A 17006-nucleotide genomic window follows, 5' to 3' on the forward strand; every position below is an offset into this window, starting at 1 on the left:
CTGGGATGTGACAGGACTGTGAGTCGCCTGGGTGATGCTCAATATGGACAACAAAGCAGATCCTGAATGGGCTGGTCAAAGAGGCAGGAGCCAAGTGCTGGGCCAAAGACTAAAGACCTCCGGGAATTCAATTCTCCTAATACCTCTAAGCAAAATGGTTTATATTATTCCCTTTTGACAAATGCAATTAGCTGGTTAAAAACAAGTGATATCCCTATATTTCTTATCTGCTGGTCAATACAAGTTTCTCATATATACTTATACATAAATGAAAGTGGGGTTTTTTTTTTGTATTTTAAAAAGGAAAAAAGTGCACACTGCAAAGTTTGCTTTACAATGTGAAAACTAAAAAGTGAAAGCATTTGTTGGATTTGTCTCTTTTAAAAACAAATCAGTTCTATGTTTGTCCTGTTTTCTAATAAGCTAGAATATCTTCAAATGGCAATGTATTCTTTAGTTGACCAGACTGATATATTTGAATTAAAGGATTTTACTACACACGTGCTTTTAAAAATTATTTAATTGCTTATTACATCCCACATTACATGACATTTTGTATGCTGAAACTTTGTGTTGAAAAAGCATCATACTTTGTATCATTATTGATGCAGAACAGATTAAGTATGGAAGCTGGCAGGCAAGGGGGTCACCAGCCACAAGAAATCTGATACCCATCTTCCTTGCTAGCTAAGCTGGAGAGCAGGGCCAGTATCTGGCTCCCTACTGAACCCCTAGCACCAACTGGCACTTGGTACTCCACTGAATCACTGAATCAAAAGTAAAAATTTGTCAAGCACTTTTACAGCGCACTTCACAGAGCTGCCCACAAAGCCATTTTGTCTAGACTAACAAGATGTGCACCTCCTAACTCTGGGGCCTGAGGAGCAGGCATCTTCACAGGTACTAAGACTTGGAAAACGGAGTTACTGTAGAAGGAAGCTTTGTTTATTTACAAAACTAGGTAGCGGGCAGTAAGTGACCCACAGGCCTCAGGTTGTTGACCTCTGATAGAGATCATGTTGTAATTAGTACCCCTTGGCTCTGGATGACAATGTCTCCACTTAATTCAAACCTTTTAAAGTGCTCCTGAACCATGAACACAGATTTTTACAACCTTGCTATAATGAATGCAAGGCATGTATTGAGCCATAGACTAGAAAGGGAATTCTCTCTGAAGCCTGAGGCCACATGCACAGTTCTTCTCTGTGTGTGTATATATGTGTGTGTGTGTGTATGTGTGTGTGTGTGTGTGTGTGTGTGTTTGTGAGTGTGTGTGTGTGTGTGTTCTGGATTTGAAGGCTGAACATGACAAGTGAATAAGTAATACCTTACCTGGAGACTGTGTGTGCATCATAGAGGGAGACTGATTAACTGTGCTGTGATAAGATGTGGGGGGTGAAGTAAGAGGATACGCGCCTGATGTTCCTGGCTGCTTTGGAAATGGCTGAAAAGAAGAAAATTCAACGTTGATAAAATGGCCGACTCTAGATAATATAAGAGTGTGGCTTTCCTCCACTATAGCTACGGTATTAACAATTACACACTTCACTGGCTACCCAACAGGAAATATGACATATGAAAATGTCCCAAAAAATACACAGTCTTTAAAAACTCATTCAAAAGGTGTTTCAAATAGCAACATCCTCATTCCTGACCTTGCGACATCACCACTTCTATCCATCTAGGTTATTTTTTGCCCATTTTGTCTACCATATCCATATCACTGATTTATCTCTACCATTTACCAACACTTCATTGCATATAAGGCGTGTTCCTATACATTCTCAGATTTCTGAAATCAGAATATAATTTTCAACACCTGGAATGTCGGTTTAATTTGCAGTGTGTTGTTCTTGCTTTTAGAAGCACATAAAAATGCTGCATCCTATATTTGGTGGAGTTTAGAGTCAATGAAATACAGTAGTTCAAACTGACCTCTAGTTACCTTGATCTCCAGTAATAAAAAACCAAGGATAATCTAATTACCTTCCTAGTCTGATGTTTTAAATTGAGGTATAGGTTACATATAATAAAATGGATAAATGTGAAACATATTGGATGAATTTTTTAAAAATGTTAACTACCAAGATCAAGACACCAAAGACGATTACCTGCACCCAAAGACCTCCCTATACACCACCTGCCAAATCTCTTTATTTTCTCCCCAAAGATAAGCACTGTTCAGACTTCCATCAGTCAAGTTTAGTCTTATTTTCGTATTTCATAAATATACTGAATGTACTCTTTGGTGTTTGGCTTCTTTTAACATTATCTCAGCGAAATTCATCCAGTATGTTGCAAGTAGCAGTAGTTTATTCTCTCATTTCTGTAACAAATTCCATTGTATGAATAGACCCCAATTTATTCATTTATTCTACTATTGCTGAATGCTCAAGTTGTTTATAGTTTTTTGAATGTTGCTGCTGTAACATTTTTGTGTTTTTTTGATCCGTTCCAGTTACATATATACCCAAGAGCAGAATTGTTAAATCAGAGTTATGTATATAATGTTCAGCCTCAGCACCCTGGAATACTGCTAAACACCACAACAAGGCAGTTGCAGCATTTTACACACTTCCTGGCAGTAAATGAGAGTTTTAGTTGCTATTAATACCAAATTTTGGCACAAATTATCAATTGTTTTTCTTAAAGCCATTCTCTGTTGGTGTAGAGTGTTATCTCAGTGTGGCTTTAAATTTGTATTCTGTGGTGCCACGAGGTTTGACTATCTTTTTTGTACATCTGATCATTTGGACATCCTCTTTTATGAAATGCCTTGAATATTTTGTTCATTTTTAAAACTAGGTTGTCTTTTTTTTTCCCCTTTCCCTTATTGATTCTTCCTTAACTATTTGAAAGAAATTATAGAATTCAGGCTCTCTAATTCACAAGCTACAAAAATCATACATTTGGGGGTATATTTTATCCAATAATGCAGAATGTACCTTTCTTTTTTTGAGATTCAAATAATGCTATCTTATAACTAAAACTATGACATTCCTAAGCTTTTATATTTTCTTCCTTTTTCATGGACTAAACGTGTGTTTTACATAAAAGAAGAAAAGCTACCTGCTCACTTCAAGCACATGAAACCCTTTATGAACATTTTTTCTTCCTGTCTTATCAAAGAGATTAACAGTTTACAAATAAGAATATAACATAGATATCCAGTAAACAAAAAGGAATTGAAAACTAAAATTGTTCAATAAAATGCTCAATTCTTAAAAAGTACCTAGAGCCAAAGAAACTAACTAAATACATTTAGCCACAGCATATGAATATTATTTGAAAAGAACTCTAATTGGTATTAAATGTCAAACTTTTTAATTTAGCAATCAATGAAAAAATCTACCTACAGGTTGAATATAGAACAAGAAAAAACAAAATCCTAGAGCTTTCACAAAGTGACAAATTATTCTAACTTTTTTGGAACATCCTAACTTTTTCCCCACCTAACTACTTCTAATCCTTTTGCCCTGGTCTATAACTATTTTTCTAGATAAAAAGCTCATGTTCAGTATGAAATGCTACTGGTAGAGAGAGCTTTCAGCAAAATCAGAATATCAAATACACTAGCACTGTAGGCTCTTACTGTAGCAGATAATGATTTCTAAATGACAAGAAATCCTTACAAAAAAAAAAAAAGCCAATGAGCAACATATCTGGGAGAGGGAGAGATGAATCATGTTCTCTATTCATTCCCCAAGTAACACTACCCTTGCTATGGCTATGGTCACTAGCCAGCCCATCATAGTGACATCTTTCCCTAAGATGTGGCTCACCCCCTGCCACGTATCAGGTACAGGAAAGACCTACAATGCAAGAGTGTGGTTTCTACAAGAACAAAAGGTCCTTTGGCATCTGCCGGGCCAAGGCATTTTCCATCCACCATGTCTCAGCATCCTTGGAGGACTAGCATCTCATGTGAGTCAAAGTCTGTCACAACAGCCCCACACCTGGGCTACAGAGAGGCACTCATGTGGGGCTTTCATAAATTTTCCATCATTTTCATGAAGGACAAGAATGGAAGCAAGTACAAAGGAGAAAAGAAACCAAAATAGCTGCCAGGAACAATATACTTTCTAGAAAACCCTCCTTCTGGTAAGAGTCTGGTACTCTGTCAAAGATGCAAGCACTGTAAAGTTGCAATCACTAAGTGGCCAGACTAGAAGCTAGCCCATAAAAACAATGAGTGAACTCTCTACACAATGCTGGTTTTAAGGACTGCTGTTTCAAGGAGGCTTCTGGATGAGAAGCAGTGAGCTTTTTTGTCAACCAAATCTCAAAGATGTTCCAGAGTGTCTTACCTACATGTCATGTGTTCACATATGACTAAAAATGGAGCCACTGAAGGCTCCAGCCTAGAGATAGGAAACCTCTGCATAGTCACAATGAGTCTTTTCCAGGCTAAGGAGTCACCCAGGACTACTAAAAGGGTAAAGGATCACCGGCCACCCTCTATTTCAGGAAAGTCAGCATGAGAACAAAGGCTGGTTTGAAGGCCCGTTCAATTCCCAGACATGTACAGGTGATAGCACAGATCTGAAAGTTTTTAAGATTTGATAACATGGCTTATCCAAGGGGCCTGAGGACAGAACCCTTGAAATCTGTACACTTATCTTTGCAACAGTTTCTACTGAAAATATCTCACTAGACATCTGACTCTTCTGTGCTTTGTGTGTGTGTGGTGGTACTGGTGAGCCCAGAGTGCTATATCACCGAGCTCCATTCCCAGCCCTTTTTATTTTATTTTTGAGTCAGGGTCTTGCTAAGTTGCCCAGGTTGATCTCGAACTTGGGATCCTCCTGCCTCAGCTTGCCAAGCAATTGAGATAACAGGCCTGTACCACCATGCCTGGCTCTGTGCTCTAACAGCTATGTTTCAAGACATAGTAAGGACACTTGCCCAAGGATCTCCTGAGATCTTGCAGAGAATGTTTCCATCCTTAGAATCACATCATTTTAAGTGCATGAATGGCCCAAGTGTCTGAAGTTAATACTTTTTTTTTTTTTAGTTCTCTGCGGACACAACATCTTTGTTTGTATGTGGTGCTGAGGAGCGAACCTGGGCCGCATGCATGCCAGGCGGGCGCGCTACCGCTTGAGCCACATCCCCACCTGAAGTTAATACTTTTACTAACACCATTCACTTCCTGTCACTGAGAACCTCCTCATCTCCCTCTGTCACTATTTTTTTCATAAGGACTGCCCAGCTATCTGAGGCCCACAAAGAACATCCTTTGCTTTTCAACAAAGAATCCCTGATATCTGTGCAACCTATGATGCTATGCAAACTGACACCATTTGGAACTTGGGAGGCATTACCTGTTGCTGGGGTGGTGGCTGGAGCTGTGACATTAATGAATCCATCATATCCCCTCCTATAGGAGACGGGGGATTATCATCCTCATTTACGGATCTTCTTCGAGCATCCTGATTGCTGTCAACGAACATATTCAGGAAAGTCTACAGATACAAACAAGAAAAATTTAGATGACCTGACTTTACTAAAATATTTTTAATCATTTAGAATAATTTAACAGAAACAAAACATATCGTATCCATCCCTGAAAACTATTATTAAGACCACCTGGAAGAGAGACAACCAATTTTGGAGGGGTGTAATTGAGGAAAACAGTTAAAAACAATAAAAACATCTAAGTGAAAAAAATTATAACGAATTAGTACTGTGCAAGCACAAAGTTGAAATATACCCTGGGTTGGAGGGACAGCTCAGTGGAGGAGCACTTGCTGAGCATGTACAAAACCCTGGGTTCCATCCTCCAGTGCAGCTTTTAAACAAACAAACAAACAAAAAAACATCCTCCAGAACCTCTTGCCACCAGGTCAAAATATTTTTTTATTAACTTCTGACCCAGAAATGGGGGAAAAATTAAAAGTTGTATGTTGGCCACCTAAGTAACTTGCAAAATTTTCCATTTAGTCAGAGTTCTCCCTTTTTAAGCTAGGAACACTAAAGGAGAATTCATCCAACTTTGGGCTCTTTAAACCATATGATTTAATCTTAAATGATGTTCGAGCAACTTTGTTTTATAGAATATGTCACCAAACAAGCAAGGCAACTGAAATTTGGGTCCCAAGCACAGACTTTTTTTAATACAGCCCAATTTGCCAGTTTTTTAAAAAAATGTAGATCATAAGCTAAGCAGAATCATCAAAGGGCTAACAAAAGTACACAACCTGACCCTGACTTTAAATTAAACATAATGAATTTGCAGCACACATTCATCTTCTCTCAATACCCTACTAAAACTTACAAGGAAAAAAATCTAAAGCAGTAAGTTACAAAGACAGAAAAAATGGGAGAAGAGAAAAAATAGCAATACATTCTGCAGGCTGTGAAGCAGATGGCTGAACCATCCCATGCGAGAAAGTCTAAGCAGGCCGCAGGGGAAGGCCAACAAGCAAAGCTATTTCCATCCAGAACCTCAAGACACATTGGAACTGGCAACAACAGAGACCTCTGGAAATGGGGATGCAGGTGGCACTAAAACCAGAAGGACTGGGTGAAAGTCTCTTTAAGAAACTCTGAAACTCCTCCAGACCCTTGCTATTCTCAGTGAGCTCAGCTGATCTCCACCCTGCTGGAGGAAGTCTGACTTAGGGAACTGCAGGATCGATGGAAAGGAACACCATATTAAAAATGGGGATTAAAGTCTGCACAGTGAAAGTCAAGTCAAGAGTATTAGTTTTCTTTTTCTGCATTTTTTTTTCTTTTTGTGGTACTACAGATTAAACCCAGGGCCTCAAGCATGCTAGATAAATACTCTACCATTAACCTACATCCCTAACCCTTTTTTATTTTATTTTGAGACAAGGTTTTGCTAAATTGCTCAGGGTAACCTCAAACTTGCAATCCTCCTGCCTAATCCTCTTGAATAGCTGGGATTATAGGCTTGTGCCCAGCATTCATCTCTCATTTGACCTCGCCCAAATTAAGAGCTAGATGTATACCATTTATTCAGGAGATCTGGACACTCACATCTTGGTACTCATACCAACCCAATAAAAAGACCTAAAGCTACTGATATTGGGAGTTTCCCTAAGAAATGGCCCAGGCAGGTCATCCTGTAATGAAGATACAATCTTACCCTTAAATAACAGCAGAGTTAAGAATCATTTAAAATATGAAGAAAGACACTAACATGAAAGAGATTAAACCACACCCCCCACACACAAAAAAGAATGGAGATTATGTGGGAAGAAAAGAGGTAAGGCAAGATAAAGTAGCTATATAAGAACATGATGTCATAAAATGAACATTTAGGAAGAAAAAATAGCTTTGAACATTTTTTTTAAAAGACAGCAAAAGAAAAAATCTTGACGGAAAAGAAAAAAAAAAAAAGGATTGGAAGATGGGCTGGGGCTATAGCTCAGTTGGTAGAGTGCTTGCCTCGCATGCACAAGGCCCTAGGTTCAATCCCCAGCACCACAACAAAAGGGGTGGGGGGAATTGGAAGGAAAAAAAAAATTTCCCAGAAACAAAGAGGTAAAAACAAAAGGTAATAAAATTAGAGGGCAAGTCTAGGATGCCCAGAATAGTAGGGTTACCAAAAAGAGCTAATAGAGAATAGAAGAAAGAATCCAGAAATAATACAAATAAGTTTCCAAGTGCAAAAAGGTAATAAGTTTTCAGATGGAAAGAGCCCACTCAGTCACATAAGGTTCAAGGATTAGAAGAGCATCAAATGTCTCAATCATCACAATGGAAACTAGAGAACAATGAAGCAAGGCCTTCAAAATTTTTACAGAAAATGATTGCAGCCAGAATTCTGAACCTAGCCATTCTCAATTAGATGAGGGTCAACTGAAGGCGCTCGCAGCAATGCAGTCTCAAATAAGCTCCTGTGTTCAATTTAACCTACCATGTACCTTCTCCCAAGAAGCTAGTATAGGAGGTCTGCCAGCAAACAACAAAGTAAACTAAGGCAAAGTAAACCAAGGTGGGGTCCCAGGCACAGGGCACGCAACAAAAGACAGAAGTAAAGAAATCGCCCCCTTTATCCTGTGACAGATTCCTGTGTCACAACTCTGTAAAAAGGCCATGAAGTGCTACCAGTCCAAACTGGAGCAGGTCAGAGAACTGTGGAAGAGATATCTTCAAGATGAAACACACGAGGTATTTGGTAGAGTCTGAATGCACCAAGAGGAGAGTTACATAACTGGGAGAGAATTTAAAGCTGAGTTAGTGAGAAGTTCAGAGAAAGCTCCGCCAGAAAAAAGAACCAATGAATAGTTCCAGGAAAATAAAATATTGAGCAAGAAAGGAAAAAGTAATAGTAAGCTGTGGTAGAACAGTGTTTATATAGTCCTAATAATATGAACACTAAAAATGATTGAATCATAATTACCATCCAACCATATTTTAAAGACAGAAGGGAAAAAATGCATTTATGTACTTGAAGCAGGAGGAAGGGATACATATGTATGTAGTATGTATAAATAAATAAATAAATATATAAATACATAAATCCTCCTTTCCCATGGTAAGAATCAGATAATGACCCCAAAGGTGAACAAACAGCACTGTAAGCATGCTATTTAGAGATATGGATATAAATTCCAAGAGAATTGTGTCTAAAGAGCAGGAAAATAGCAAGAGTGGGTTGCAGAAGACTATTCTTCAAAATAAGCCTTCTTGAAATTTTTTTTTTTTTAACCTTTGGTGCTGGGGATTGAACCCAGGGCCCCACGCATGCTAGGGTAACACTCAACCACTAAGCTGCATCCTTGGCCCACCTTCTGGAACTATTTGACTTTAAACTATAAACATGAACAACTGAGCCATCCCATGAGAATCTCCAGCAGCTGTGGCACAGGATGTCACATTTTTGGAAGGCATCATAGTGGAACGGATGATGAAACTTTTCCAGTAATCAATGATAAAGACAACTTTTTAAATTTCTTAGTTTCAAAGAGCAAATATGGCGTTCTTCATCATCTTCCACCTTATTTGTCAGCGGGTAAGGAAATATAGAACTTCTCATCACCTCGGACACATGGGCACAGCATTTCATCAGAACTTTCAGCTCCCTCAGAAAAAACTTGCAGAGATGATGAGTTAACATTGATATTTATTAAATTCAAACAGGACTTTGTTGCTTCTCCCCATTATTTCTCTCTCAAAGAAATTGTTTTAGAGGTAATTTTTAAGTTGACTATGTCATACTCTAATGCTTAAGTCCATTACCTTTAGCCCTGGTGCAGGATAAAAACCTTCAACTAATTTGCTGTTATCAAAAAGACTATAGGCACCATCCCGTATTGCCACGACACCTCGACTCCGGCAATATATGTCAATGCAATACATGTTCCTGAAGGCCAGTCTGATGTGGGTGGACGACTGTGGCAAAATGGAGAAGCACTGGTAGGCAGTGTTGGTTCTCTGGGTCAAGCCCAACATCGGCACAGTGGGGAGTTTGTTGATGGCATTTAATGGAGCCTGCGTGTCAAATAGTACCTATAAGAAACAAATATAGTGAGAGAAGCCAGTTCCTGTACAAGTGCTAAAGCCTAAAAATTTCAATATATAACTGTCAAGAATAAGACAATGTCTTTCTGTAAACTAGCCCTGGAAAAGAACACAAACTAGATCATATTTCTGCTTTGATCAAAGAAAATTCCCAAAGAACTGTTCAAGATATAAAAGACACAGGTACCATTCAAATCAATAAAAACAAATGATTCCACGTGATTTTTTTGAGGAGTTTTGCATGAGAAACTGTCAAAGTTATATTTTATATTTTAGACAGAAAATAAAACTTGAATTACCTGTAATAACTGAACCACATTTGGTGTTTTGTTGAACATTTCTTGAAGCTGATGGAGAATGGTGTTGTGACAGTTACTGCAACCTGAGTTTGGGCCAACTGTTCCCAAAGAAATGTGAAACTTCTGGTGGATAGAATTCCACTGGATACTAATCTATATCAAAGAGATCGCACATTTCAGAAACTGGGAAAGTTATGAGTCAAACACAGAGTAAAGTGTTTTAAAAAGCAAAATGCCAAAGATCCAAATGAGACATTTTTTGAAAATTAAGTGAGATGGGATTCAAACTTCAGATGTGTTGTTATTGTGGACCAGTATATCCCCTGAACATGCATGTATTACCTTCTTCTACTATATAAAATAAAAAGAGAATATGTTAAAGCAGTAATTTTGATTAAAATTTATTTGATAATTATCATTAGTGTTTCTCATTTTCTATTCTTCCCTTGAACTGAAGGAAAAGTCACACTCTTGGTACCATGAACTACGTAGCACTGTTGTAAAAGAGAAAGAAGCCACCTCCAACACAGATGCATTTAGTTAATAGACTTGAAAACACTCAAATGATTTCTGATATGACTTGATGTGAAGAAGGCCCAGAGAAAAGCCAGCTGCTTGAATTTTTACACTAAATTTCTAGGACTTTACATATGGGAAGGGAAAAAAGAAAAAACTAGATTACAGGGAATACCTTCAAAGTTAAGATAGGAAGCCAGGTGCATTGGCATACGCCTATAATCCTAGCAGCTCAGAAGGCTGAGACAGGAGGATCACGAGTTCAAAGCTAGCCTCAGCAACTTAGTGAGGCCCTAACCAAATCAGTGAGACCCTGTCTCTAAATAAAATATAAAAAACGGCTGGGGATGTGGCTCAGTGGTTAAGCATCCCTAAGTTCAATCCCCAGTACCAAAAATTTTTTTAAAAAGATAGGATCAAACAATAACATTCATGTGACCCAAAGCAAAGGCATACTACATTGTTTATATTCACTCAGATATACTCTGCCTTTCAGCAATCGTGTTGCCAAGAAGACCTAGAATCAGTGAAGAAAACAAAAATAGGAACACCAAAAGCGCATTATCTTGTCCAAAACTCTTCAAGATCACATGCCTAATCTAAGAGGGTATTTTTGTTTTCAATCTGAAGAGTATGAAAACTTTATAGTATGCTACAGTATATGTATGTCAACAAAACATTTAAAATTTACCACTTTATCCCTCATTTTTACTTGAGCCCTTACTGATTTTAAGGCAGTTTTCATGTTTCTGAAGTTCTTGATTTTACAAAGATTTATAAGAGAGGGACTTCAGACTTACTGAACTTCCCTTGGTGGTTCCATAACACAAGATAAGTTTTCGATAATTATAAACACGAACTTCTGAGAAAATATTTAGATGCGCAGGTATGTCTAAGTAGAAAGAAAACAAGAAGGAGATTAATAGTACACTTTATAAATTTGAAAAGGAGGGCACTTTGGCAATATTATGTGCCTAATTAAAAGGTCTCTACATAATTGAGTTTAAAAAAAAAAGGCATAAATAGACAATATACTTCCATTTCTCCAAAAAGGAGCCAGGGCAGGACACAGATATACTGAGACATTCTAGCACAGCAGCTAGGGGGGTTCCATTTCCAGCACTGCCACTTACTTGCTATATGAACATTAGCAAAGTTCTTAGTTTCTATGACTTGCCTTCTTCATTTGTAAAAATGAGGAATAATAACCACTTACTTCCTCAGAGGCGATTGTGAAGATTAAACGTTAATGAAATTGTTTTTTTATATGGCATGGCACATAATAATAAGTATCGTATTACTATAGCACACAGGGATTATTACACACAGGCACATCTCTCTATAAAAATTTCTGGAAGCAAAAGAACTTAACAGTGGTTGCCTCTGGAGGAAGGAAATTGAAGTCTGAGGTAAAATGGACATAATTTTCATTAGACATACTTTTGATTTTTTTTTTAACATTGTGCATGCTTTACCATTTTAAAGGGGGGGATTCTTATTTTATTATTTTTTTTTTTTAAAGGAAGATTAGCAACTCAGGAGGCTGAGGCAGGAGGATTTCAAGTTCAAAGTCAGCCTCAGGAACTTAGTAAGACCTGTCACACATAAAAAAGGCTGGGAATATGGCTCAGTGGTTAGGTGCCCCGGTTCAATCCACAGTACCAAAAAAAAAAAAGATGATGATGATGATGATGATTACATGTACCTGGTAGGGAACGTGCAAATTCCAACACACATTCATATAATCGTGCAATGCTGTTCCAGTCATTAAGGAACATTTCAACCACTTTTCTACCACCAACAGGTTCAGAGAGCAGATTTTCATAGGTCAGGTAAACATGTCGGGATGGGCCTACAGGATTAAATGAGAAGATTAATAGTAATCAATACTTAAAAAAAAAAGCTCAGAAATATGCAAAAACAAAGGGTGTGAAATATCTCACCTTGTTCCCTTGTAGAAGTGCCATTAAGTGGACAATTTGCAAACACTAACTCTGCCACCCACGTGCGATTATTTCTACCTTGTAATCGGAAAGTGCAATCAAGAAGAGAGCGGTCCAGAGCTTTTTGGGTTTCCTCGTTTACACCCTTACAGGGGGGAATTCTGGTGATGAAAAATAATATATGAAGTATACTTTACACAGAAAGAGAAAGCACAATGTACACAATGACAGGCAGGGTGTGACATTAGAGCTGCAGTTTAGTTTTACTTCTAGATACTTTCTGCAAAAGAAGAAAGCAATTCACAGCAACTAATGGTATTTAACCCATTTCCATTCATATCAGCCTGAATTAGGACCTCTCCCTTTAACAAAGTAAAATAAGTGTTTTTCTAATATTGTTAAAAAAAAAAAGACTTTAATTCTACAGAATGAAAATAAATCAACAATATAGATTCTATGGAACATCTTCAAAAAAAATAAAAAAGCTAAGGAGAACAAAATACTTATAAAACCACCCTCTGAAGATAGGACAATATACTACAATGAATAAGGACTTTGGAATCTGGGTCTTTCGTTCTAATTCTGTCTCAGCCACATTTAACCCCTCTGAATTTCAATTTCCCAGCTATAAAATAAAAAATTACCCGATGAAAAATGACAAAATAATATACAGCAAATGTTTATTGGGGCTGGTAGAGCAAGTACTTATATATGTTAATATCATTTTGTAGTAAAAGCAAATCTTGGTTTACTGGCTGAATTGCCTTGACAAAATTCTGGGTGCATGATCCTCCCTTCACCTCCTCTCTATAGAGGTAACCCTATTATGATGGAGCTTAACATGTATGAACTAATTGAACATACACACTGTGTATATATCTATCATATATATCACATATACAAGAGGAGTGTAGTAGCTTTGGTGTCTTAAAAATACCTACTTAAGCATTTTCCTTCAAGAGCTTTATGGACTATTTAATTTTATCATAAAACATCAGAAGGATATATATTTGACTTGTTTATGAACTATTTTAGTAATGGATGAAATACTGAGGTGATACAGTAATTACACATTATTCTCAGATGTGGCATAATGGTTATCTACATAAAGGCAAACAAAATGAATGCAATCAGAAATATAGAATCTTGGCTCAGTCCTCTTATTCAGAATATAACACCTAGAACAAGGTTTCTCAATCTTAGCAATACTGACATTTGGAGCTGGATAATTCTTTATTGGGGGAGGGGGCTGTCCTCTCTTGTCCAACCTTGGCCTCTACCTACTAGAGGTCAGTAGCATGTTCCACCCCCGCTTCCCAGTTAATGATAACCAAAAATATCCCCAAAGATTACCAAATGTTCCCTGAAGGGTAAATCTGCCCTGGGGTCAAGAACCCCTGACCTAGAATGAAAAACCAAAGAGAACAAAAAAGAGAATTGCATGTAGTAAAAATAAAACATGTGGGCTGGCGATGTGGCTCAGTGAAGGTACTTGCCTAGCTTGAGCAAAGCCCTGGGTTCAATCCCCAGACCATAAAAATAAATCAATGAAATTCGTTGTGTGGCAGAAAAGAAAGCTATGTAAATATACAATGTTAAAATATAATTAATGTACCCTAGAAATTTACTCAAAATTTCTATCACATCTTCTCATCAAGAGTTTTCAAAAGCTTTTCAAAAGTTAAATCTTTTATACCATATTCTTTGTATCACTACAAGAAAGAATTGCATATTTTGCAAACACGTTCTTCAACTGATAGGTACACTGAGGACTTGCTTGTCCTTACCCCTCATGACATAACCCTCCTCATAGAAGTTATAAAAAGCAGCCAATTCAGATAGATATTTCATCTCAAGTTTGAAAATATAAATGCATTACATTATCATCCTTTTACATTAAGGAGGTTTCTCATGAAATCCACCTGGTTAGAAAATGAAAACACAGAAGCCAACATCTTCTGAAGTGAGAACTAAGGTAAGTATAAGACTCCTTTTAATTTATGTTCTCAGGGACAGCTGGACCCTGGAATGCACTTTGTGTCACTTTCTTAATCTGTGACAGATATAATTGGCTCCATTTCATGGAACCTATAAAATATTTGTCCAATTTTTTTTTTCAGCACTGGGGTTGAATTCAGGGCCTTGCATATGCTAGGCAAGTGCTCTGCACTAAGGTATCCCCAAACACATTTATTCATTTTTAAGACTATAATAGAAAATAATCTATGACTAAAAGCTGAGAAAATTTTCTCAAGATTAAATGTATTAGAGCAATTACATACCAATTAGATCTGTGCAGGATTTTAATTTAATAAAATCAGAGGCAGTATTACTTTTTTCTCTTCATTTCTATACCCTATCCTGATAATGAACAGCATTTACTAGACAAATATATCTTTACTTTAACCATTTCTATATATTTTCCTATAAGTTTAAATAAAGAAATCAAAAGCCAGAATGAATAATTTTATTTAAAAATCATTGTTAAATGAAGCTAAAAAATATGAAGTGCTTCCCCCATAGATAAGATTCTTATGTGAAAGAAAAAAGGGAATTCTAAAACTTCTCTTGAAAAAATGATTAAGAACAAGGTATTTAAAATCTTGTATGCCAGGCACAGTGGCACACACCTGTAATCCCACTGGCTCAGGAGGCTAAGGCAGGAGGATAGCAAGTTCAAAGCCAGCCTCAGCAAAAAGCAAGGCGCTAAGCAACTCAGTGAGACCCTGTGTCTAAACAAAATACAAAATAGGGCTGGGGATGTGTTCAGTGATTGAGTGCCCCTGAGTTCAATCCCCAGTACCCCCCCCAAAAAAAATCTTATAAATCATGAAAAATATAACTAAGGAGAATAGATCACAAATGTTAACATCACTGACTTATCTGTAGTTTCCAGGAAGAGTAAAAAGAAAAAAGAAACCTACATTTAAGGCAAAGCAATTCAAAATCAAATGCAATTAAAACACATTGCATTTTCCTACTGAAGTCCATTGTAAGACCAGCTCTATCTCCTACAAACTTTGTGTAGAAATGGTGTTAAGATGGTCAGCTAGGAAGAGGAGCTATCCTACTTCTTCAACTCTTAGGACCCAAAGTGAGCACCATTACATACATTATGCTCACCCTTATCTGGTAGCCCTTTCCACCTTCTACAAAAGCAAATACCCACATAACAAAAATTAAAGCCCTATTACTTAAATTTACAGACCCATGTCTTAGCAGACAGAGGAATTCTATAAAAATTGTTCTTATATTAATAAAATACATCAAGCAACATCTAAGAAACAATAAAATGGTCCCGGTAGGAGAGCCCTCTCAAAAAACCTGTTTTCCGGACCAAAAAGGATGATGTCAAAGATGGTACTCTAGCACTGCACATTCACCTGCATGGCTGTGTAAAGTGAAGATGACCACATTAGATTCACTTCTAAGCATCCTTCAGCTCCTTGTCCTCTGGCCACTTAGAACCAAGCCCTCTGCTCATCTCCTTTTGTATACTTGTTCCCAGCGATCTAATTTATTGCCCTAGCTCAATCCAGGATTCTGACTTTATCTACTTATGCACGGACCTGTTAACTGAGCTTGAGATACACCCCTTCTGGCTCAAAGGATGTCTAGGGCCTGAAACTTAGCAAAGCCTTTTCAAACTCACATCTACTGTGTCCCTTATCTCAGAAAACACCATCAATATCCATTATTTGACCAAGATAAAACTCAGAAGCATCTTGGCCACTTGCCCATTCTCACCTCCAACATCAATCAACTGAATCACCAACCCTTTCATATTTCATGTCTGAAGTCCCTGTGGAACCTACCCCAGGCCAAGCTACCAATAACTTGATGTGAACCAGTTCAGCAACTGGTTTCTGCTCCAATTTATTCTCCACATCGCTATCAGGTTAAGCTTTCAGAAACACTTATCTAATGATGCCAGTTTCTGCCTAAAATCATCTAATGGCTTTTGAGTGCCATAAAGATCAAGTTCAAATTATGAGACCTGATCCTTCCTTCTTCCATTTCCAGTCTCACCTTTCCTACCTGTGGCCATGCTGAACTCCCTTCAGCTCCAGGATAGCAAGCTCTCTCTGGCCTCTAAGCCTTCATATTAGCAGTTGTCCCCTCTGGTAAGGATCTCAAACTCCCACCCCGCCTCCCTTTCCTCCTCTGGCTAAGTCTCACAGCTTCTTCAGTCTGAGCATAACTGTTGCTTTCTGAGGTATACCTTTCCTACCTTCTGAACTGGCCCACATCCACCTGCTTTATGAACCCGAAGTATCCTATCACAAGTCAAGCCTGACACTCAGCTGCATTCAGTAAATATCTATTGAATGAATTAAAGAAACACGAAGGAGATATCCTAAAATATCAAGTGGTGCTGAATGGTCACTCCACAAGTCAAAGAGAATGTGCCCCCAGACATTAGTTATTCTACACAGAAACTTATGACACTTGCAGGTTCTACTGTTTTAATGGAAGGAGGGAACAGCTCTGGCACTGTGACTGCCACATGTGGTACCAAGTGAGACACATGACAGGGACTTACTTTAATAAGCGAATTGCATGGCTGAAGCCATCACCTTCAATTTGCACTCCTTGATGCGGAATCTCCAGATTGGATAACTGGAAAGACAAAAGTACACATTTTAACAGACCATTAATTTTACAAAGGAAAGGAGCTGCCTTTACTATGTATTAGTGTCTCTATGTTGGTAGCATCTGTTTTACAGCCAGACTTTCCCAAAGTTAGAACCTTATG

At 37.8% G+C, this 17006-nt stretch overlaps 1 protein-coding gene across 2 annotated transcripts in view; it reads right to left on the minus strand.

The window, feature by feature from the left end:
* MED14 (mediator complex subunit 14) overlaps window positions 1-17006 on the minus strand; it is a 69598-nt gene that overhangs the window by 14852 nt on the left and 37740 nt on the right. For both annotated transcript variants that reach the window (XM_081276826.1, XM_081276825.1), the window contains exons 16-23: window positions 16794-16870; window positions 12251-12411; window positions 12013-12159; window positions 11108-11199; window positions 9792-9944; window positions 9211-9480; window positions 5325-5465; window positions 1333-1444 (exon numbers count right to left, since the gene is read on the minus strand). In XM_081276826.1, coding sequence (XP_081132952.1) covers window positions 1333-1444; window positions 5325-5465; window positions 9211-9480; window positions 9792-9944; window positions 11108-11199; window positions 12013-12159; window positions 12251-12411; window positions 16794-16870 — 1153 coding nt within the window. The remainder of the gene's footprint in view (window positions 1-1332; window positions 1445-5324; window positions 5466-9210; window positions 9481-9791; window positions 9945-11107; window positions 11200-12012; window positions 12160-12250; window positions 12412-16793; window positions 16871-17006) is intronic.

The sequence above is a fragment of the Spermophilus citellus genome (assembly GCF_964194105.1).
Source record: "Spermophilus citellus genome assembly, chromosome: X".
NCBI classification, from domain to species: Eukaryota; Metazoa; Chordata; class Mammalia; order Rodentia; family Sciuridae; genus Spermophilus; species Spermophilus citellus.